Source organism: Palaemon carinicauda, chromosome 40 (assembly GCF_036898095.1).
Source record: "Palaemon carinicauda isolate YSFRI2023 chromosome 40, ASM3689809v2, whole genome shotgun sequence".
Classification (NCBI taxonomy): Eukaryota; Metazoa; Arthropoda; class Malacostraca; order Decapoda; family Palaemonidae; genus Palaemon; species Palaemon carinicauda.
Genome location: NC_090764.1, coordinates 41,063,247 through 41,089,076, shown reverse-complemented (window position 1 = coordinate 41,089,076; position 25,830 = coordinate 41,063,247). Strand labels below are relative to the sequence as shown.

Sequence of the window (25,830 nt, the reverse complement as noted above, 5' to 3'; positions counted from 1 at the left end):
TCGGTCCACTGGTTCTCTATGGGGAGGAAGGGCGGGTCCTTAAATTCATGATCATCGGGTAAGTATATTCAAAAATTTATTTTACTAATGAAAATAACATTTTTCAATATTAATCTTACCCGATGATCATGTAGCTGATTCACACCCAGGGTGGTGGGTGGAGACCAGCATACATGTTAACAAAGAAGCTAAGTATCCCGTATCTTATTTTAGCCGTTATTCAAAATAACAAACATAAAATAAATAAGTACCTGGTAAGGAAGTCGACTTGAACCATTACTCTGCCTTTTTAAGTACGTCTTCCTTACTGAGCCTAGCGATCCTCTTAGGATGCTGAGCGACTCCTAGGTGCTGAAGTATGAAGGGCTGCAACCCATACTAAAGGACCTCATCACAACCTCTAATCTAGGCGCTTCTCAAGAAAGAATTTGACCACCCGCCAAATCAACCAGGATGCGGAAGGCTTCTTAGCCTTCCGGACAACCCAGAAAAATTTCAAGAGAAAGATTAAAAAGGTTCTGGAATTAGGGAATTGTAGTGGTGGAGCCCCCACCACTACTGCACTCGTTGCTACGAATGGTCCCAGAGTGTAGCAGTTCTCGTAAAGAGACTGGACATTCTTAAGATGAAAGACGCGAACACTGATTAGCTTTTCCAAAAGGTTGCGTCGAAAATATTTTGCAGAGATCTATTTTATTAAAAGGTCACGGAAGTTGTGATAGCTCTAACTTCGTGTGTCCTTACCTTCAGCCAAGCTTGGTCTTCCTCATTCAGAAGGGAATGAGCTTCTCGTATTAACAGTCTGAAAATAATAGGATAAAGAATTCTCTGACATAGGCAAAGATGAATTCTTAACTGAACACTATAAAGCTTCAGACGGGCCTCGTAAAAGGTTTTTAAAATAGAACTTAAGAGCTCTACAGGACATAATACTCTTTCTAGTTCATTTCCAACCATATCGATAAGTTTGGAATAACGAACGATATTGGTCAAGGCCGAGAAGGCAGCTCGTGTTTGGCTAGAAAACCAAGATGTAGAACATGTAGCCGTTTCGGATGAAAATCCGATGTTCTTGCTGAAGGCATGAATCTCACTGACTCTTTTAGCTGGTAAAGCATATCAGGAAAAGAGTCTTAAAGGTGAGATCTTTCAGGGAGGCTGATTGAAGTGGTTCGAACCTGTCTAACATAAGGAATCTTAGAACCACGTCTAAATTCCAGCCAGGTGTAACCAAACGACGCTCCTTCGTGGTCTCAAAAGACTTAAGGAGGTCCTGTAGATCTTTATTGTTAAAAAGATCTAAGCCTCTGTGACGGAAGACTGATGCCAACATGCTTCTGTAACCCTTGAAAGTGGGAGCTGAAAGAGATCGCTCTTTTCTCAGATATAAGAGGAAGTCAGCTATTTGAGTTACAGAGGTACTGGTCGAGGATACGGATACTGACTTGCACCAGTTTAGGAAGATTCCCCACTTCGATTGGTAGACTCTAAGGGTGGATGTTCTCCTTGCTCTAACAATCGCTCTGGTTGCCTCCTTTGAAAAACCTCTAGTTCTCGAGAGTCTTTCGATACTCTGAAGGCAGTGAGACGAAGAGCGTGGAGGCCTTGGAGTACCTTCTTACGCGTGGCAGACGTAGCAGGTCCACCCTTAGGGGAAGAGTTCTGGGAACGTCTACTAGCCATCGAAGTACCTCGGTAAGTTATTCTCTCGCGGGCCAGAGGGAAGCAACTAGTGTCAACTTTGTCCCAACGTGAGAGGCGAACTTCTGCAGTACCTTGTTGACAATCTAGAACGGAGGGAATGCATAAGATCTAGATGAGACTAATCTAGTAGAAAGGCATCTAAAAGAACCACTGCTGGGTCCGGGATAGGTGAGCAAAGTATTGAGAGCCTTTTGGACATCGAGGTAGCGAAGAGATCTATGGTTGGCTGGCCCCAGGTGACCCAAAGTCTCTTGCATACATCTCTGTGGAGGGTCCAATATGTTGGAATTATTGTCCCTTCCTACTGAGACAAACTGCTAAGACATTCAAGTTGCCTTGGAAGAAATTTGTTACTAGTGAAAAGTCTAGACCTGTTGAACAGGAGAGGAGGTCACTAGCGAACTCGCACCATGTCAGAGAGTAGGTCCCTCCTTGCTAGGAGATGAACATCAAAGCAGGGAGTTGTCCGTGTTGACCTCCATTACTTTGTCTTGAAGGAGAGACCTGAAGCTTTTCCAGGTCAGACGTACTGCCAGAAGCTTCTTGCAGTTAAAATGCATTGTCCTTTGACGCAAGTTCCATAATCCCGAGCATTCCCTACCGCCTAAGGTCGCACCCCAGCCTACGTCCGATGCGTCTGAGAAGAGAACGTGGTTGGGAGTCTGAACAGTCAGGGGAAGACCCTATAAAAGGTTGATAAAGTCCTTTCCTCAGGTTAGACCAGACTTATCTTCCGGAAACCGGGATCGAGGCCGCTTCTAGCGTCTTGTCCTTTTCCAGTGAAGAGCTAGATGAAACCGAAGAGGACGGAGGTGTAGTCTTCCAAGTGACACCAATTGCACCACGGATGACAGTGTCCTAACCAGACTCATCCACAGCCTGACAGGGCCGTATTCCTTCTTCAGCATCTTCTGGATGGATAGCAGGGCTGGGGATTGATCTTCTTGTTCAGCCATGTCCTCATCAGAGGGTTCCTCATCCGAAACTGATGAGGAAACGGCAACGGAGTGGGCAACGTCTGACTCGCTGAATCCGGTCGCACTGGTGGATGCGTGACGGAGCCGGACACAAGATCATGGTACTGCTGCACAGTCTGTGAACTGTCAACCATGGGGAAGCGAGGAAGTACAGCGACAACCCGAAACTGTCTAGATTGTCTGGGTAGTACAGACAACCCCTTATCGGGTTGCTGAGGTTGCCGCACTGCGTCACAACAAGTCACCTCTGCTGGTTGTTGAACGTCTTCCCAGTGACACACTGAACGTCCACAACCACCTCCGAGAGTAGCATAACATCAACGTGCGACTGGCAACCCACACTGGGTCGCACCGGTGGAGGAACCATCTCAACTGGCGGACGTGAGTAGGATACCTCAGCATCAACAGGGCGTACAACCAACCGGTAGGAAGGTCGTTGGCAAGAAGGGTCTTCTCCGTAAAAAATCCTCTATCAAGGACTAAGCTTGGACTGCATGTCTTGCAACAAAGCCCAAGGTCTATGGGAGCAGGTGTGGCAACAGACGGGGTTAGCGACTGAAGCGGAACCATTTACCCTCCCTGGAAGCATGTTATGCTTAAATAAAAGTCCATAGGAGGCTAAGCAGCTTAAGGCTCCTCTCCAAATGACAGAGTCCTCAAGGGAATATCAGAAGGAGGGAGAACAGCACTTTCTCATCTACAGGAACCATATCCGAGAAAAGCTAGGTTCTCTCAGTGAGGGTTTCACTGGTGCAAAAGCAGCAGACCAGAAGGCAACGTTATGAAACTGCTTGACAGTCTGTGAACTGTCAAAAAATGAACTGTCAACCACAACAGGAGCGTGAGGACATACAGCACTGGTGTATAAGTAGCAGACCAGAAGGCAACGTCATGTAACTGTTTGACAGTCTGTGAGTTGGCAACAACCAAAGTTGTGTGGGAAGCCTCAACTCCTGACTGACTAGTTTGCTGCGGGCGAGTGGCGGTAACCACAGTGTGTTGCGGAGGCTGACACACCGTGTCAAAACACGGCAGCTTGTGGTAGCTCACGCACGGCAACGGAGTGCTCTGTGTGTGGGAGTCATCATACATCTGGCAGGGTTGACTGTGCATGGGTGGAGGAGCTCTCACAACAAGAGTGTGAGAGCAGGAAGCCCTGCCGGGCGCACAACCGTGGGAGGTGTAGGCCCACGGGTGCATCGTCAACCTTCTCTGCAGTCGGAGTGTGGGAGCTGGCAACAACAAAAGCAGAGTGCTGGTGCGTGGGAGGGGCTGCGGTGGGTTGAGGAGCATGCGGTATGGTATGCGGAGCATGCTGTAAGGAATGCGGCTCATGCAGCATGGTATGCGGAGCATGCTGTAAGGTATGCAGAGCATGCTGCAAGGGCTGCGGAGAATGCCGCATAGTGCTGGAACCCGGCAGCTCTACAGAACCTTCCCACTGCTGATGCGGTAGCTCACGCATGTTAGCAGATGGTGCAGCAAGAACATGCGTCTGGCAGGGTGGACTGCGCATCGGTGGTGGAGCTCTCACAGGTGGAGTGTGGGAGCAGGCAGCCGCAGTATCTGCTGAGCGCACAACCTCGGCGGGTTGTAGATTAACAGGTGCATTGTCAACCTTCCAGCACGATACTCCTGCATGAAGGAGCAAGCTGAGACTGTATAGTCTGCAGCATGGACCACTAGGGTCTATGAAAGACAACAACAAACGGAGCTACTGTCCGTTGTGACTGAGGGTCTAAAACAGCTGGTGCGGCAACAGACGGAGTTACTGCCTGTTGCGGTACCACCTTGCCTCTCTTGGGAGGTGTGCAGTTGTCGTACTGCAGCGAGTCCGAACTGACCCAGTGGCTACACCTAGGCCGTTGGACTTGTGCGGAAGGGACCGACTTGCACTTAAAAGCTGCAAGATTTGGTCCATGGTTTCTGCGAGAAACCTCTTCCGCAGACGAGGAATAAATGGGCTCTCTCGTCTTTGTGTGGGTGGGGTGATCACGTCGGCAACGTGTGTAGATACACCCGAAACCACGGAGGGGAACGTTTGTTCGTCGATCAAGACCTGTGGAACCCATAAGTCCTTCGACATTACTTCTCCCCTGGGCTTGGGAGCTTGTAAGAGGTATCGGACAAGGTGAACAACTGGCACGAACAAACGAACCCTCGAACGCAACACTGTAACACTTTGCGCATATCACTTTATCACTTTTGATTTTCTGTTTGCACTTATTTCACTGAACTCGAAACTTTAAGTGGTTTGTACCTGAAACACGCAATCCTATCCTTCATTAAAAGGTAGTAATTGCGAAAACAGTTTTACAATGTAACAGAAAAACATAATGAAAGATAAAGAATTCAGTGGCTGGAAAAGAGACTAAACACTAGATCAAATAAACTACGTTTAAAATCTCTCACCGCATAAAGCCTGGGAACAAGAATAAAACTCTAGAAACGTTTTACCTTCTTCCCCTATAGCGACTAGGGAGAAGAGTAAAAAACGAGAACAACGTTACCCGCTTGAACGAAACGTTTATCCTCCTCTCTCTCCCTCCGTCTCTATCTCTCTCTCTTGACTTAGAACCTGAGAGATGAGCCCAATTATATATCGTTAAAACATATTATTTGTTAAAGGAAAAAAAACTGAAAGGTTTCCCAAATAAAAAGTTCCTTTATTAGAATTAAAACCATTTAAGCTAAGAAAGAATGAACGAAACGCTAGAATCGGTTTACTCTTACTGCAACGTGAAACCGTGAAATACTCTCTCTCTATCGTAACGATAGAGCGCAAGTTGAACGTTCTGAACGTCAACAACTGCGGAGACTAAACTAAACGTTAGTTCAACTTTGAAAACAGTACGAGACTATCAAAGAAATTCTTTCAAAAACATTAAAATTAAAATAGCATAAATTCTTAACAGGAAAAACGATATGACGGGCTCAATGTTAATTAACTTCGGTTCCAAGTAAGGACCGCCTACTATTAGGAAAGGTCGCATATAAAGAAACATAAAAATTAATTTTTATAAGTTTATAATAAATGGAAAGTTAATCGAAGAGGCCTATAAATGGCGGAGAGATATAAAATAAATCTATAACTTGTTAAGCAAAATTACCAAAAACCTAAACACACTTCCGTCTAAGGGAAGGGTGGGTCATTAAAAGTGAAAGAGAGTCTATACTCTCTTCGACACCAACACTTCCGTCTAAGGGAAGGGTCGGCCATTTAAAAGTGAAAGAGAGTCCAAACCCTCTTCGTCACCATAATAAAATCTATCCAAAACGAGTTCAAGTTTTGAAATGAAGATAAAACCCCTGCATAGCGAAAGCTCAAAACTGGAATAGTGTACTTCATCAAAAAGTTGTGAAAACAAATCCAGTTAGGGACGGCGTATTAGTAGGTCTTGCCGGTGGCACGACAGAGGAAAAATTGAGTTCTTGTTGACAAGAAGTACTTGAGTACCTACTCACAGATGGCGCTGTTGTGTACACCCCCACCTGTATAGCGATCGCTGGCGTATCCCGACCTTAGATTTCTGTCGGGCAACAGAGTTGACAGCTACATGATCATCGGGTAAGATTAATATTGAAAATATGCAAATAATTTGCTTAAGGTAGGCTCTGTTGCTGCTTAGTCTTCCAAGACTTTTGAGGCAGCTACTTTTAAAACTATTTATACCCCTTAGCTTTCCAATTTCATTTAGGATAGAATCGATGAGTTGGTATCTCAAATACAAAGAAAGGATGGTAATTCTGGTTCTTGTCTAGTGTTGAAGCCTTCTATACAGCAAAGAAGTTTTGACTTGTGCAATTACCCAATCTTGTTCCAGAGTATTATTTAATTTCCTGCTTTGACCCCATCATTACTGCTATTACTTGTAAATCTTTCAATGTAGCCTTCTGGCTTGTACAGTGGTAAAGTGTTCACCTAGCATTCACAAGGCGTTAGATCAATCCCAGCTTAGGACCATTAGTTTAAGCTGTTTACTGGGGAGGTCACTGCTGGGGTTGGTCACCACAGTGGAGGTGGGGCTTGCCCGCCTGACATTCTGGTGAGCATTTATTATTATGAAACTAGAACTGGAATCTGACACCTTTACCTCTACCAACTGCTTTACTAAAGAAGTGCTGTTTGTGGGTAATAAAGAAGAATGTATACTTGAAACACTCTCCTTTTGCAGATTCTGTTAAAGGGTTATTTGTATCCCTATAGCAGGCTATAAGAATTTGAATTGATATTGGATGATTTTACCTATTAAAAACAACCTGTTTCAGATGATGTTATTGAGGCTGTGGCAACCTTTTGTGCATTTTGTGATTAAGAAAAGAGAACCAGTATATGTCTCAATGGTGGGACCAGTCCCTGTGTACAGAAATATTCCCTAATGTCTTACCTATTTGAGGTACTTTTTTATGTTGACAGGATTGATAGAATAAGTGGGCACCAGGACTGAAAGTGATGCTTTGAGATCTTTGTTCTAGGGATTCTCAAGTTTCAACTGCCTTATTATTATTATTATTATTATTATTATTATTATTATTATTATTATTATTATTACTGTACTTGCTAAGCTACAACTTTAGTTGGAAAAGTGGGATGCTATAAGCCCAAGGGCTCCAACAGGGAAAAAAGTACTTAAGAATTCCTTTCATAACAGTGGTAGATCATCATGGTTCTCCTCTAGTAGATGTTCCAGAAGGATTACCAATCAAACTCAAAGATCTTATCAGAGAACACTGACAGTTTTTTCTTGCAAATTCCAGTAGGTGGAAGACTTTCCCACTTTTATCCCGCTTGGAAAAGCCTTCGTTCCTTGGATTTTAGTTGTAGATAAAGAAGGTTACCAGATACCTCAAAGCTCCAATCCTCCATTTTCAAAGAAAGCCAGTTCTGTATCCAAGTTATTTAATGAATACAGCACAGCCTTAGTTTTTGAAATAGAAAATGTGAAGCTTCTGGGTAAAGATGTCATAGAAGAGGTCTTAAACCTACTCTGGGGTTTTACAACAGGTTATTCCTGATTTCCAATGCTTCTGTGGTTGGGCTCCAGTTCTAGATGCCTTGACCCTCAAGTTTATAGTTCTCCCCAAGTTTTCTATGGAAACAGCCTCGACATATTTTGTGGCTATAAAAAAAAAAGATTGAGTGTCAACCACTCAGATGCATATACAGTATTTTCATTCCTATTAATTTTAATTTGAGGAAACAACTTTGTTTCGTCAACGAGTCAAAGGTTTACCATTTCAAGTGCCTATATTTTTATCTCAAGAGTGTTTACCAGAATGATGTCCCTCATTTTGAAAAGGTTAAGAATTTTTGGACTAAGAGTTCCTTTGTACTTGGATAAACAGCAGTCTTTGAGTGATTCGTTCAAATGGTTAGCAAGTGTGGTTATGCAGGTTACTGGAATGATGTTGGGTTCCTGGTCATTTGAAGAATCTCATCTGGTTCCAACTCAGAAGTCACTATATTTGGTAATGATGATAGCAGCAGTTCCTTTTGGGTTTTACTGTTAGAGGATTCAATCCTGTCCTTTATTGTTGAAAAAGTTAAAAATGCTGAATTCTATGTCAATTCAAATGGGGGTGAGACATTTAAGGACCATGACTGCCATAGAGGAATCCATTTTGATGGGATGCCTAAAGGTGAGGGTTGTCAAATTTCATCTCAATCTACATTGGAACAGAATAGTTCATCTAAACACAATCTCAATTCCATTTATGAAAAATCAACTACAATTGCTGAGGTGATTTGACAGTCACAGGCAGTTATTCAAGGGAGTTTCCTTGGAAATAAAAATTCCTGACCTTTCTCTGTTTGCAAATGCTTTACGGGAAGGAGAGAGAGCAGCTCTGGGTCATTTGCATCTGTCAGGGAAATGGATGACACAGGAGTCAACTCTCCCCATCAGTTGCCAAGAGCTTCTTGCAATATTCAAGGAGGCTTTTCAGGACCAGGAACCACCGGTGTTAGGGAAGACTGTGCTATTAGCTAGGGACAAGGTCACAATCCCTGTACAGGATAGCAGAGGTGCTACTAACTTGGACAAATTTAAGAGAAATAAACCGTCTTCCTCAGTTTTATTCTGTAAAAATCAGATATCTTAGAAGATCAGAAAAACAAAGAGTCACGTTCTTCCAAACAAACATCTTTACATTCATCAGTATGTCTATAAATTTGGAAGTGATTGGGTCGACCAAATGTAGACATGTTTACATCATTGAACAAAAGGGTTTTCCTCTCCTGTTCTGGATCACTTATCATGGAAGGTATATGTCCTAATACACAACTGGTAAAATCTGGGTCTTTAAGCATTTCCCCCATTTGTGATGATTTTCAGGCGACAAACACGCTCAGGATTTTTTAAAGCAGCAGGAGGATGGTAAAAGCCCTGTTTTGGCCATCAAAGTTGTGTTTTCTTTTGAGAAAGTGGAGACCTGTGTAAAATCATACTTACAGCATCAGAATCATAGGAAATTAGACCACTGTGCATTTAGGCTACTGTATGAAGTATGTCAAATAAATGTAACATCAAATGCTTTCTGTGTTTTAGCAACTACCGGGGAGAATACCAAGAAGATTGTATTTATTTTTTGGCTGAGGCCATGTCGTCCAGATGGAAGGGTTCCTTTAGGTAGCCTTCTAAGGGATATTTGCTACAGTGATACTCCCAGAGAATTAAACCAAAGGTCTCCAGGATTCCAACTCTTGGCGCGAGTATCCAATAAAGGATATCGCATAATATCAGGGGACATATTCTAGATACGACACATAGCAATCTTCACCCCGAATAAATTTAACTCTTTGATGTAAGGGGGAAGAGTGGCCAAAGAAGAGGTGTCATTCTAGGTAACCGGTGGACCTCCTTCCCTACTACTACTATGACGCCATTCCTTTTCTAGTAGCCTGCTAAGCGTGTTGTGCTCCCCGTTTGCCCGGTGTTTTGTTACTAGTTTTTTTAAGTATCATCATGCAATCTCCAGCATCTTCATCTTCTGGAAAGTTGAGTATTAATTCTTTCCTGTGTATAATTTTAGTCTCCCTTTTCATAGTTAAATTTCAATAATTTAAGTGTGTTTGGGTGAGCGTTGCTGAGACCGGAGGCAGCCATTTTACGATTGCAGTCGCCCGCTACATTCACCTTTTATTTAGTCAGTAGGGCGACACTTCCCGGTATTAAGCTATAACGTTAGGTAGTTAGGCAAATTATACAAACCTTGAATCCTTATTGTCGATATCGACATTTTCCCTGCTTGGGACAGGAGGCACTAAAGCAGCTCCAGGTTTAGTGGACGGGACAGATCTCTGGAATTTCACATATACTGTAGGTCTAGTAGACCAGATAAGGAAATCTATTCAAGGTGGAAGGCACATACACAAACCCACAGCTAATAGTAATTTCAAGACAATTCTCTAGCATACTTCCATCAGCACGACATGGCCTGAGCCCAAAAAAAAGGGATTTTGATCAAAGTGAAAAATCTATTTTTGGGTGAGAGGGCCATGTCGTCCTGATGGAACCCTCTCTTTTGCCGATCCCTCCCAAAATTACTTTATCTATGGCCATTTCCGTTTAACGGCAAGAATAGGAATGGTGTCGTAGTAGTAGTAGGGAAGGAGATCCACTGGGTACCTAGAACGGCACCCCTTTCTTTTGCCACTCTTCCCCCTTACATTGAAGCGTTAAATCTATTCGGGGTGAAGATTGCCATGTGCCGTATTTGGAATACGTCCCCTTATATTATGCGATATTCTTTACTGGATACTCGCGCCAGGAGTTGGAATCCTGGAGACCTTTGGTTTAATTCTCTGGGAGTATCACTGTAGCAAATATCCCTTAGAAGGCTACCTATAGGAACCCTTCCATCAGGATGACATGGCCCTCTCACCCAAAAATAGATTTTTCACTTTGATCAAAATCTGTTATATAGAGTAGCCTCTTATATTTCTATCTTGCTAATTCAATATCTGTCTTCAGAATTCAAAATGGCAATGGAAACAGCATAAAATACATTTTACAAGTATGCAGAGTATTAACGCTAATTTTACATTGAAGAAGCTTTATCATTTGTGTTATCATTATTATTATTATTATTATTATTATTATTATTATTATTATTATTATTATACACTATATGTATTTATATATACATTTATGTATACAGTATAAGGGTAAAAGTATTTTTGCAGCATTGAATAATAAATATAAGAAATAAGTTTATAGATAAAGATTTAAAGAAAATTACGAACCAAGTACAGTAAGTACAATTTTAAAAGTTGAATACATTTATATTGTATGGGCAATTTCTGTCTTTTATTTATGTCATTTTTCAAAAATAATGAAGTCATATGCAGAATTAATACTGTACCTTCAATATGTATTCAAGTTAGTTTGATTATTGTTATTATTATTATTATTATTATTGTTGTTGTTGTTGTTGTTGTTGTTGTTGTTGTTGTTATAGTTTAATAATACTACTGAGTCTTATTTTAGACGCGAATAGGTTTTCTCGAAGTATTTGTTCTTGTAAGATAGAGGGAAACTGAAGCAGGTTGAAATTAAGAAATAAGGATATTTAGGGAAAAAGAAAAAAAAGGGGAATTAATGAAAAATGAAAGGCTAGAAAACACTGGAGGTGGGGCCAGGGGTTGATCGTACTTTACTAGGCAAACTGTAATCAATATCCTTCTCAACTCAAAAAGGGTTTGATTGTTTAATCTACCCCATCATACAGAAACTTAAATAGTTTTAATGTAGTTCCCATTTCTTGTAGTTGTGAAAATCAATGGCCAAAAAGAAAGATATGATATTAGGCCGCCTTGCATATTGCTGTCTAACTGCATGGTATATCTTACGGTGCTCATGTCCTTTTTTTTTCTATTCAGATCATGCAAGTTCTTCTGGATGCTGGGGCTGACGTCAACTGTCAAGACTGGATGGGGCGAACTGCATTGCACTGGGCAGCTAAAGAAGGTTCCATTGACACAGTCCAGATGCTGTTAGATTATAAGGCCAACACTACTATCACAAACAAAGAAGGCCATCTTTACTCTAATCTAGTAAGGGGCATCATAAGTGCAGTCTCATTAATGTAGTTTAGTCAAGTTCAATCCTTTTCACTGACTTATTACAATATTTAACAGAATTTCTCTTTAAGTATTTCAACAACTACAAAAAAAACTAGCATGAGATTCTCCATGGATTACGAAGTATAAAATCAAATAGTTTTTACTGTTGTAATCTGTAATTTATTAATTTTATTCATCTGTAAAGATATCTCATAAGGAATGAAAGTAGAGAAATCAGGTAGTAGTGATCTGGCAAATTATATTATAGAGAAGTTGTAATGTGTGGTGTTTCCTGCGAAAAAAAAGATGTAGGGTATAACTTGGAAAAACACACAAAAAAACTAGATAGACCATCTTGAAAAAGATGGCAGGTGTAATTGATAGTCCAACTAAATGAAAGGACCAAAGGATGAAGTTATTTTGATAATTTTATAAAGAATGTTAATAGATATTTCAATGTTCAAGACTGCAATCTGGAAGTTTTTAAAAGAAGGTAGGAAAGGCAGCTTTTGGCAATGCTAAACTTGTGTTGTGACAAAAGTTTTGAAAAAAATAGTGCTTCCATATTAATATGTCTTAGAAATGTGGATATTGGTGTGCTATAAGACAGTTGACAAGCTGCTATTGCTGCTCCAACTTTTAAATAGGTGTCTGAAGTATCTTTAGTTTTGCACTGCACTTTAGTCTTTAAGTGTATCAATTATATGATAAAAACTTATGAATACTGTACTGTCTTTTTTCACTCTCAAAAGGTACTTCCTTTGTACAGTACATGATTTTGTTGAAGAAATCATGTAAGGTGTCAATGTTTAAGTCATAATATAAATTGCCTACTTTCATTGAAAGGTCCCTGTTCTTTGTTTATTAACATATTGTATATGTATATTACACGAATATAGCTCATACATAATTACAATGCCAAAATATACCCTTTTTTGATAAACTTTTCTTTTCAGTTACTGAAGCATTTATATTTTGCCGTTCGGCACAATGATGCTGACAAAGTAGTAAGATTGGTAATGGCTGGTGCAGATCAGTTTGCTGAGGTTGAAGGAACAGGTGTCAATCCTAGGGAAGAAGCCAAAAGACGGGGATTTTATGATATCCTTAGACAGATGGCAGCTTTAGTTGAGAAGAAACCTAAGCACGAAGACGACAAAACAGTAGTTGTTGAAGACATTTATAGGCTCTTTGAAGTAAGTAAAGTTAGAAAATGGCAACCTGTTTGCATAGTCAGAAAAATCTTTTAGTAATTTAAACTGATTAAAGAACTGAAAATATTAGTCCCATCCTTCTCATACTATATTTTGAAGAAAAAAAAATGAATATCAGAAAAAATTACATTCCCATTGTTTCTTCTTTACTTATTTGTCATCCCTCCTCTTTTATGTTATCCTTAAAATATCCATTTTGTCCATATAATCCAATACTGTCTTGTGAATAATTTTGCTTACTAGCATCATCTTTATTTTTGCAATGTTCATTCACTTAGGGTAAGTGTTGCTTCCTAGATTTTTCTTGAAACTCATGTAAAAAAAAATCTTTTTTAGCTTTTCCTGATGATTACTTTTGTAACCTTTACAAAATCTTTTTAAGTCGTTTGTTTGGCCTTGCTTAACCATCAGGGCTTTTAAACTCCCAGTCAGACTTACAAGGCGCCATTAGAGGCCGCAACACCAGACAAGACTCTCAGTGTAGGACTTGTCTTGTCTTGTTTACCTCTTTCTGAGGCTTTAGTTTCTGAATGCATGTATACTAATTTAGGATGCAATTATCACTGAGGATGGGGACTTCACCACTTCTGAGGAGGCTCTACGGGAGTGTGAAGAAGAGGAAGAAGAAGATGACCAAAATAAGTCAGAGGAGGACGACTACAATGAATCGGACGCCTACTGGAAAATGTCAAATGCATATGAAGTTCTTTCTGTCAAGGAAGCATTTGGAGAAGAGGATTGTGCTTGGCTGGAAGAATTTGAGGAAAAACCAAAAGTGATCTCAGCAAAGGACCTTGTTGAAGAAGAACAAGCTGAATTCTGGGACACATGGCAAGAAAAGCAAAAAGTAATATCAGCTAAAGAATTCTTCAAGGAGGAAAGTAACTGGTGGGAAAATGATGAAGAGGATGATAAAAATTCTAGTGAAGAGAAGAGTGAATTTTCTTCATCTGACTTCAATAGGGATGATGAATGCTGGTGGAGGGATGCCCGAGAAAACTTGGATAAGTCTAAGGTTATATCAGCAAAGGAGTACTTTAAAGAAGAGCAACCGTGGTGGGCAGGCGGAAAAGAGAATAAGGAGGAAGATGAGGGTGAAGAAGAAGAAGAAGAAAAGGAAGGTTCACCCAAAGAATATTTCACACATGACTCACCATGGTGGAAATCTGAGAGTCAAAAGTCAAATGTAATATCAGCTAAAGAGTTCTTTAAAGATGACGATAAGCCTTGGTGGCAACAAGATAAAGTTTTAGCCAAAGACTTCTTTGAAGAAGAAAAACCATGGTGGCAAGAGGATGACTCAGAGAGGATTATGTCAGCAAAAGAATTCTTCAAAGAAGAGACACCCTGGTGGCAACAAGAAAAAGAAAAGGCAGTATCTGCTAAAGAATTTTTCAAAGATGATGAAGTTCCTTGGTGGTACACAGAAGAATTGCAGCCAGAAAAACCAGAGGGGTTAAAAAAAAGTTTGGCTACTGTTCAATATTATGAAAGATATTTAATAAAAAAACAAATGAGTGAAGAAAAGGGTGAATGTATTGGGTTTGATTCTGAGTTGTCTGGTGATGAAGTAGAGGAGTCTACTCGAACGGATGATTATGAAGATGCAACAGATAGCCTTATTAGCAATAGTAGTATTATGTACAGTGCAAGTGAAGGGGAAAGGCCCTCAACTGACATTGTATCTGATCACATTCCATGGTGGAGAAATGACAAAGCATTACAAGAAGGAGACGTCAGAAAAACTATACCAAAGGCAGAAGAATTTTTCCAAGAGAAGCATTGGCTTGATAATGCAAGTGAAACCAGTGAGCCCACAGAAATGTTGGACATGGATATGAGTGAGATGAGTGAAATTGTTACAGCTTCTGAATTTTCCCAGTCTGGGTCCTGGAATCAAGATAGTGATGCAAAAGACAGGGAAGAAGATGAAACAGATGAAGAGGAGGATGAAATTCTTGAAGAGGAGGAGGGAGAAGATGAAGAGGAAGAAGAGGAAGATGAGGAAGAAGAATGCGATGAAGAAGAAGATTTTGATGAAGATGGGGAAGAAGAAGAAGAAAGAGAATCGGGAGAGGAAGAGGTGAGTAGCGGTGAAAGTGAAGATCTTAGAAGTGAGGCTGAAATTGATGATATATCTGAAGAGGAACCTGGAATAAAATCATCCTTTGAATGTGCAGAATTATTTCATAAAGATGAAATAGCAGAAAATGTACCCTCAGAAACACCTGAGAAACTAACAAAAGAATGTATATCACAACAGGTGGACATACCATCAATTGTTATAGATGATAACCAACAAGACAAAGAAACTGTTGAGAAAAAAGGTACTGGCCTATCAGAGGAGTTCCACTCAGGTCTTATAATTCCAAAAGTGGTGAGTAACTCATATGAATCATTAGAAAAAAGAACCCCTAACATAGATATAGAAGTAACTAACCAGGATTTTCTTACAGGTCCTAATCAATATTCCATTAGTGGTCATATCGCAGAAGGAAATCTACAAAAATCAGATTCGCAGACAAGTGGTTATGATTCTAGTTTATCATTTTCAGAGAGTAAAATCAGAGATTTACCAAAAGATTCTGTAAGTGAACAGCTTTATGTTGATGAATTTGTTGAGGACACTGACTTGTCAGATACGATGAATCTTGTAAGTTCGGAAAATACAGAAAGTATAGAAGAATCTGTTTGCTTTGGTGAAGATGATGAATGTGAAGATGTTAAGAATTCTGTAAATGATATTCAGTTGGCAGCAAAAGAACTGAAAGAAACTGGCCAACAACTAACTGAACAGGATGCTTTCAATCAAGAAAATGTTGCATCAGTTGCTGGAGAGCAAGTGATGGCAGAAAAGGAAGACCAAAAGATTTTCATTCATATGACATGGGACAAAGACAATAATGCCAATCCATGCCAGAAAAAACTTTTGGAAACCCCAGAGTCTAAAAACATAGAAGTTGTAAGCATTTCTAGAGAGGGTAATCTCTTAGAAGGTCAGCCACCACAAACTGCAGAAAGTGATATTTCTTGTAAAGAAACACAGGATAATTGTAAAAACACAAGCAAGGATAAAGAAGTGAAAACTTACGCTTCTGTAGTTAAAAGTAATTTAGAAAGAACAGCCATAAATAAGATGGACGATTGCCTTGCTAAGTTTGATGCTAGTCTTGCTTCAGTAGGTGCTAAGTTGACAAAGGAGAGTTCAGAAAGAAACTCAAACAATAGTATTCTAGAAAGAGTGAATGATAACAAGGAAAAAAGTTATGCTGCAATAGTAAAAAGAGGTATACATGTACAAAATGAAGGTAGCAAAACTTTATTGGAAGAGTGCAAGACATCTGTTAATGAAGAAAATGCAAAAGATGATAAGGAAACCAGTCAACTTTTCAAAGTGCATGTCAGTGTTCCACAAAAGGAGGCAGAGTCTCAAGAATTAAGAACTGAATCTAGTTATGATAATATATGTGAAAAGAGGTGTTTCTCAGATATGGCTGAAGAAGTTATTCGTACAAAAAGTAATGAAGCCGATTTAGATCCTTGGATGTATAAAAAATATATTTCCAGTTTACCAAGGGAACACAATTTAGATGTAAATGGCAGCGTATCTGGACCTGAAAAAGAGCCTATTACTAAGCTGACAGAAGATATTGAAAAAAGTAACGAAAGTGAAAGTGATTTGAGAAAATTAAGTGATATTAAAACAGATATAAATGATGAAAGTGTTAGTGAAACTTATTTGAAGGAAGATGAAAAAATTGAAGATATGAATAAGATGAACCCTGAAAAGGTGTCTGAAAGTACTGAAAACATCTCTGAATTATGTAAAGAAAAGGAAATAGATTCTTTATCAGTTAACCAAAATTTTAAAGAAACTCTTTATGATAGTGAAGGAATCAATGGTGAGGAACGTATTAATGAGAGCAAGGAGTTATCTCGGGAAAGCTCTTTAGAGAGGGTTCCTATAAATGAAAGAGGTGAATCTCCAAATCTCCAGATGGAAAAGAGTCTTTGGCGTTGCAGTACCTATGATCCCATGAGCCTTAATGAATATGATAATGTTGCCTTCATGGTTAAAAAAGACTCTAATTCTCCTGCTAGCTGCGGAAACAAGAAAAAGAGAAAAAACAGTCCGTGTAATATGGATTCACTTAGCCAAGACTTCTTCAGTCACAATGATTCTGAAAGTGATGATGGTAAACAAAAGTCAGCCACTCCACTTTGTAGAAACACTGAGGACCAACATGCTAACACAACAAAAATCATAAACGTTGGTTTATCAACAGAAAACATCAATGCTGGGTTATCAGCAGAAAACACAAGTACTAAATTGTCAGCAGAAAATGTAGAGCCTGAAATATCAACAGAAAACATAGATAATAGAATATCAAGCAAACTGGAAGATGAAGATACTGCAAAAGAGCCTGTAATAACAGAGGATACAGAAGTGACAAAGCATTCCCAGTCCTTGAACAAAATAGATGTTCTTAGGCATCGTGATGTACCTGGAGCTCCATCCGTACTGTTATTGAAAGAGGACGGAATTCTAGGAGCTGAGGCTTGCACTAACCTTAGTGAGACTAGTTGTAACCAGGACCCATCAGTAGCCATTCATCAGAATAAGGAGTCTAGTTTGCTGTGTCACAAAGTGAAATATAATTTTGATGAACATAGTGCAGACACAATACCAACATCTCCTCATGCTCTGTACCAGCCCACTAACCCCACTTTGTATGATCCAGATAAGAAAGAGACCAGTAAAGTAGAGGCAGCTGTCAGTAAAAAGCCTGATGAGCCGAGGCTCCCACCCGTTCCAAGTAAACGGAGCAAGGAGGTCAACAAGAAGGATAAAGAGAAACAGAAACAAAAAGAGGTAAGCCCGGGCTGGAGCAACATGTTCTCAATTACATCTGCAATTGTGCTTCTGCAAAATTTAGCCTTCATTTATTTTATTTTGATACCTCTCTTGAAACTAATAGCTTCACTGATGTAGTATATAGATCAAATGCTTATACTATGGAGGAGGAAAACTGTAAAGACAAACATTTCCCAAAGGATGGAATTTAACAAAAGTGAAAGTTATTACCTTGAATATACTGTTTATACATCAAGACTCCTCATCACTGCCTTGTATTATCATTCCTGATCAGAGGCAAAATATTGATGTCTTCTATGTTCTTCTAATACTTTACTAATGATGGGATATTGATACAAGTGAAATGATGAGGAGCGAGAGCTCTAACAGGGACCTGGAATATGATACAGGTGTCTAATGTTTCTTACAGTTGGCTGTGGCGACTGGCAAGGTAGATCCTGTCCGAAAGTCCTCCTCTTGCAGTGTGAGCTGAAGCTGTTTACTGTAAATAACGTTAATTTTTTTTTTTTACTAAAGCTTCGTTTATTTACAGAAAATCACTGTAGTATCTTAATATACTGATAAAATCAAAGGCCAAATCAAATGGCAAAATTTAATTTGTAACATGATTATATTTGGTGTTCTTTGCCGACTGAGTAGATACAAAAGTCGAGATTAATGATCTAATGAGCTTGAGTTTTTTTATTTTATTTTTTATTATGGTGATGACTGTACAAGCAGCTTACACAATGTCTATTGTCACTGCCATGGAACAAACTAAGATTTTATTTTCAAACTTGCTTATATATGACTGTAATTATATGAGCCTTTATGATTCTCACAATCATAACTTTTATTTTGTAAAGTCATATACAAACTGTTGTTGCATGAATGCATGATTTATTTATTTTATACAATTGAATTATGTTAGAAAATATAGTGAATAATTATCCCAAAAGGAATCAAAGTTTTATTCATAAAACAAATTAAAATTTTGAAATGTATTGAAGTAAAAAATGCTTAGATTGGTATATACATTTATATAAAGAGAATCAATCTTCATTGGATTGTTCCATTAGGAACAATGACACTCAGCATTCATTCATGCAGGAAAAGCAAGGAGAAGGCAAATGATTACTCTAGTTCGAGAACGAATCTTCCATTCCATCATCAGAGTGTGCAAAACCTTTCCTGTAAAAACGGCGTCGTGAAGGGAACCCTCGGTCCTTTTGTTGGACCTTTACCTCGACCCATTTGTCAAATTCAAATACCTGCAAATTACATCCAAGTAATGGACCATAAGTCAGAATTATTGTTTCATTTGAAAGTGTCATAGCTAATGCTTCATATTTTACCCTAAGCTTGGTTTTGCAGTGCAGTCAATTGAATTCAGTAAGTCAGAAATCCAAGAGACACGCGACTACTGTAGATTTTGAAACAGATATTCACATTTAATAATGCAGCTATAAATTAATTATTTTTAATTTACTCATAATTTTCCTCTAATCACTTTTAATTTGAGTTACTTTATCATTTTATTCGGTCTAAATTTCTCAATTGATCTTAGTAACAAGAGCTAATGATTAAGCATGATACACTACGCATGCTGTTTACTCTGCTGCATTATGCAGTTTAATAAAAGATTTTAAAAGGGGTGGCTGTATTCATGGTATGGTTTATTGAAAAACGTACATTATATTCAGTGAAAAATTGGCAGAGTATTAATTAAAGATTTGACATTAAAGCATTTCTCTCTAGTTCCACATAATCTGGAATCATTAGACATACAATAATATGATGATATTGTTTAAAGGGTGGATTCCAGTAACAGATTGAATCACCATGCAGTCTTGCAGTGTATCTAAAGTATTCTTTATAAATCAATAAGAGATCATCATATCAAGAGAAAACTTAGACAGCATTACATTGTACAAAGGAAGCCAAAGAACAAAAGAATAAGTGTTGCTTATTTCTCAGAGTCTTGTAAGTTGCTGGTGGGAGTTCTTTAGGCTGCCACAACTAACTCTTTTAATTAAACTCTAAACAAAATTAATAAATCTTAAGCTGCAATCACAGCATGTAAATCCTAAACAGTTGAACTGCGCTTGCCCACTACTGTTTAGTTTTTATTTGACTTTTTTTTTTTTTAACTCTCCAGAAAACAAGGTATATCTTATACCCATCCTCACTACCTATGCTTCAGCATATTGCTGATATCCCACAAAGTTTCCATATGTTTTTTTCAGATTCCACATTACTATTTTCTTGAATCTGATCCAATTTTTTTGTCTGGTTTATTTATTTTAGTAACCTTAAGGCCATTATGTCAGCCCTGGATGTACATATCTGCCGTTTTTATTTAGAATCTGTATTATATTATGTTATTAGGATGACTGAATCGCCATGTTGTAAGTTCCCTTATATTTCATTTTTGTATCTTAACCATAATGTTCACAAAACACTTTGTATTGCAAAGCCATGGGAGCCACCACCTTATACCCAGAACTTGAAATTATATAAGGTGATGCTTTATGTGTTTTGATACACAAAATTAACTTTCAACTCACTCGACCTTCTTCAGTGCTGTATAACATTAAAATCATTGTATATTTCATATGTATTATTAACCTACTGAGGTTGAAATATCTTGTTTGAATTGTGGTTACTCCAGTACTTTAAAAGTACCCATTTCATTACAGAAGAAAATTGTGTAATAGAATTTAACTCTCTCACCAGGTCCAGACGTTGTATACTTTAGAGAAGCCTGTGCATGCGCCTTTTCCCATTGATGAACTCAGATTGAGTCAGGTAATGATAGAGAACTTCCTGCTTTACATTTACAAGTAGATTTCAGTAATAGGTTATATTTTGATTATCTATACCTAACATATTACAGGGTTGGGTGATAAATGACTGCAGGCATTCTCATCTTTGTCTTATCACTTTCTACAGAAATATTTTGAGGTAATACTTAATTTTACTTCCTTTTGTTGCTATAGTATTCAAAACAAATTGTCACAATGTATGTTTATTTTGCTTCTCAGGTGGAATAATAAAATGAGCAGAGAAAGAAACTAATAAGTTATCCTGATAAAAAACTACTTGATTCTATTATACATTGAATATATTTTCCCGAAATCATCAAATAGAATTTATATATCAAGAAATCATTATTCATTTTGGATATCAGAAATTCTTCCAGTAACCTGGCGCTATATCAAGTAAGTGGAATTATATTCAACATTTTAGTTCAATTGAATGTTTTTAATACATATCATAATCCAGTTTAAGGTTATGATATCCTATATGATATAGTTAAGAAAAGGCAGTGGCATTCTGCATTGGTCTGGGTGACTGAAGAAGGCAGGCAATCCTTCAATATATCCTTGTTTGTGTGTGTCCATGCATGTTTATTTCCTTGAAATTTATGCTATGATTTTACAGTCTCAATTCTGTATGATATACTGTATGTATGTGCAGTTAAGGGAGAATAAGGGCCAGAAATTTAAGATTACGTTCTTGGTAAGAGACAATAGAATTTCCTGGTCTTGATAGAAGTCTTTAGTTTATTTCATGATATATGTATATATATACTTTATATATATATATATATATATATATATATATATATATATATATATATATATATATATATATATATATATATATATATTTATATATACATATATATATATATATATATATATACATAAATATGTGTGTATATGTCGGGGTAGCCGACATCAAACAAATAAAAAAAAGGGGGACCTTTCCTCTCTACGTTCCTCCCAGCCTGACAAGGGACTCAACTGAGTTCGGCTGGTACTGCTAGGGTGCCACAGCCCACCATCCCCCGTTATCCACCACAGATAAAGCTTCATAATGCTGAATCCCCTACTGCTGCTACCTCCGCAGTAATTCAAGGCGACCAGAGGAAGCAGCAAGGCCTACTGGAACTGCGTCACAATCGCTCGCCATTCATTCCTATGTCTAGCACGCTCTCTTGCCTCTCTCACATCTATCCTCCTATCACCCAGAGCTTTTTTCACTCCATCCATCCACCCAAACCTTGGCCTTCCTCTTGTACTTCTCCCATTAACTCTTGCATTCATCACCTTCTTTAGCAGTCAGCCATTTTCCATTCTCTCAATATGGCCAAACCACCTCAACACATTCATATCCATTCTAGCTGCTAACTCATTTCTTACACCCGTTCTCACCCTCACTACCTCGTTCCTAACCCTATCTACTCGATATACACCAGCCATACTCCTCAGACACTTCATCTCAAACACATTTAATTTCTGTCTCTCCGACACTTTCATTCCCCAGAACTCCGATCCATAAATCACAGTTGGTACAATCACTTTCTCATACAGAACTCTCTTTACATTCATGCCCAACCCTCTATTCTTTACCACTCCCTTCACTGCCCCCAACACTTTGCATCCTTCATTCACTCTCTGACGTACATCTGCTTCCACTCCACCATTTGCTGCAACAACAGACTCCATATATATATATATATATATATATATATATATATATATATATATATATATATATATATATATATATATGTATATATATATATATATATATTTATATATATATATATATATATATATATATATATATATATATATATATATATATATATATATACATATATATATATACATATATATATATATATATATATATATATATATATATATATATATATATATATATATATATAGATATATATATATATATATATATATATATATATATATATATATATACATATATATATATATATAATTTATATATATATATATGTATATATATATATATATATATATATATATATATATATATATATATATATATATATTTACATAAATATATGTGTGCATATGTGTCTGTGCATGAACAATGTGGAAAAGTAAATGCACATGCTAGATTTACCCAAGTATAGTCTGGAAAATCTGCCACAAACACTGCCATTGTTTCCTTTTTGTTTGTGTAGGATGATGGTGGGACATGTTTTAAGCCTCATTACTCTAATGCCATTGGTATGTAAGACCCCTTAACTGCAGTCAGCTCAACCTAACCATTGTTTGCAAGAAAACATGGTGTTATAAACATATACCTATGACTCTTATTGTCTTTTTCTTACTCACAAAATATTGTCGGTTGTTTTATGTTACACCTACCTGAAAATTTAATTCATTTTATATTTTGATAAGACATTTTGAATAACATTTTAGTGTCAGGGATGAATATTTGGAATGAAGTGGGAAGACCAGATATAGATTAGCATTAATCTCCTTTGTCCAGTTTGCTACTCTCAAACCCTGTTGTTGACTGATGACAAACAACACCCTCTCGCATCATTCATATACTTAGACTATTACATACTGAATCTTTCCTCTGCAATGATACCTTGCAACGATATCTAGTTTCTGCTTCTATCATCCTATGAGTGTTCACCAATGCCTACAAGATTTGGTTCATCCTTCACAAACCTTATTTTTGAATTAAGTTTCTGCAATAGTCTAACTTGGTAACGTGTTATCTTAGAAGTCTCGAGAGAATTTAATGTATAGCACTATTTATACTGACATGTGCATTAATGATTCTCTAGCTCTTTTGTTACTAATTAAATAGAGTAAATTATTTATAAGCTAGCATACCTGAAAGCTGCATGGCTATCGAACCATTATTCATGACATTTTCTCTACTATCAGCCTTCAAATATTTCAGTTCTCTTGGGTTTCTCATCACTTAAATTTTTGTGACTTCTTCCTTTGTCTTTTACCTTCTTTTTTTTCTACATACAGCGCCACTAAGGTACTTTTGATGCATCTTAAAGGTTGAATTGATTAACATTCATCATTGGTTTTACATGAGAAAATTATTGCTTTGATAGTCATAACCCTAATCTTGTGGTGCTTGTATTGGTTAGGTCATGTTTTTCTTTTATATTATGAACAGATCCCCTCATCCATAAAACTTAAGCTAGGGTGGGCAAATAAGTTTTCTTATTTTCAAAGTCCATGACCCTTTGCAGTTAAATGTCTCCTTACCAAATAAATATATCTTTCCTCCTCAGCATTAATAGATCTTTCTAGATTTACATTTCCTTTTGCTGCATTTATACTTTATATAACTGTAATTCTCCTGATGAGCTTGCTAGTACCCTCTAATTCCTTATGCTCCCCATTTACCATATTTGTAAGGTCCAGATGGGTTTTACATTCTTCAAGACAGAGGCATCAGATCTGACTCATATTTTCAGGGTATCATTTAACATATGAAGATGAACTGGTTCCAATGATTTACTGTCTTTCATGTGAAATTGTTAATTCCTCCACATACTGTAACCCTAGGGGATTAGCATTGGTTTGGGTCATACCAAAAGAAGGTGAATACTGAAAATCCTTAAACCCAACGATTGTTTCCCATCATCACTATGCTTTCTGTAGCAAGATCCACTGTGGTTTTCTTATCTATATTACCAGGCACTTCTCTGATGTCTCTTTACAAGGATGGCATGTAAAAGAAATCAGTAGTTTCTTTTATTTGTTAATTTCTTATATGTTATTATTTCTTACTATGTTACTCTGTATAATGGAGTATAGGGCGATGCACTCCAGATCTCGGTTAAGGAATTTTGCAATGGCGGGAGAATGATAACAGCAAAACTAGTAATGGTCACTTGATAAATGCATTAGCTTCTTTAATTATCAATAGTTATTTGACTAGCAAAAGCTAAAATCTGCAATGGCTTTGGAATACTATCTAATGAAATATCGCAGATTCATGTTTAAGATTAAATATACAGCGTTGCCTCAAAAGCTCAAGTTATCAGTTCAAAGGCAGCACTAAACACAATTCGAATATGGAAGATCTGGTATCTATTGTCAGTGAACTTGGATATAACAAGTTAGACCTGAAAGGTATTTCTTGGAAACATAGGCTTTCTAAAGAATGAATGTCTAGATTGAATAAAGGCACTGCACTTAGAAGAGAGCTTAAAGATCAATATTTCAGTCCCTTTCAGATCACTGGAATCAATAATGATAGGACCTGTAAATGCCAAATTCAAGTGGTTACACTATCCTCTGAAACTGAAGTAGCATTTCATCACTTAGTTATTTGTAAATGTACGATTTTGAATAGAAAATATCTTTAGTTGGAGAAACTAAAACATCTATTTATAGATACAGTTAAATGTCTAGGATCTCGTCTATTTCCTTTAAAAAAACTTGGTGAGAATTCACTGAGTTAGGTAGGTTCAGGAAAAGAGAAATTTTAGCCGAAGACTGTCTAATCTCATACCACCTTTGAAAAACTTGTTCTTTGATTGTTAACTGTCTCCTAATATTAGCCTTTGAAAAAGTAGAGGTACTTGTTTAATGTCGGTTACAGGGTAGTATTTCTTTGGAAGACTCAGTAATTTACTTTTTTTTTTTTTTTTTAAATTGTTGACTTTTAACAATTATTTGATTTAAGATGAGGGTTTCATGGTATACTGGAATGGGTATTAGATTCAATCATGATAATTTTCTATTGTCTTATAGTTTTCAAGATAAACAACATATTATCAGATAATGACACTCTTCAAGAAACTTGTAGTTAATAAGGATGTGGCTAACATGACATCTTTATAATAAAAGTCATGCATTTTACCCAATAAATTACAATATATTAAGAGTAAAGTGAGATAGATTTCTTTTTATGGTATATTGTTCTAACAGCGTTTTTTCTTAACCATTTTACTATTTTATCATGAGATATGAAGTAGGATATATTTCATTATAATTTTTTGCATAAATCAAAACAAAAAAATCATGGGAAAATCTATATAAATTTTTATACTATTTATAGTAACATGTTTCCACAAGATAGAGAAATCTCTATGATGATAAAATCTTCAATCCATAGTCAGGTCTTGCTTTATTGTAACAATCACCCAACCTGTACAGTTAGCAATTTTACCCTTCATTCCAAAATTACTTTAGACTA

At 37.4% G+C, this 25,830-nt stretch overlaps 1 protein-coding gene across 5 annotated transcripts in view; it reads left to right on the top strand.

Moving 5' to 3' along the window:
* LOC137631723 (uncharacterized) overlaps nucleotides 1–20,419 on the top strand; it is a 109,525-nt gene extending 89,106 nt beyond the window's left edge. For 2 of the 5 annotated variants that reach the window (XM_068363609.1, XM_068363610.1), the window contains exons 13-15: nucleotides 11,563–11,736; nucleotides 12,702–12,941; nucleotides 13,510–20,419. In XM_068363609.1, coding sequence (XP_068219710.1) covers nucleotides 11,563–11,736; nucleotides 12,702–12,941; nucleotides 13,510–17,952 — 4,857 coding nt within the window. In that variant the 3' untranslated portion in view covers nucleotides 17,953–20,419. The remainder of the gene's footprint in view (nucleotides 1–11,562; nucleotides 11,737–12,701; nucleotides 12,942–13,509) is intronic. The other 3 variants (XM_068363613.1, XM_068363612.1, XM_068363611.1) reach the window with 3 other exon arrangements.
* Nucleotides 20,420–25,830: the final 5,411 nt, after the last annotated feature.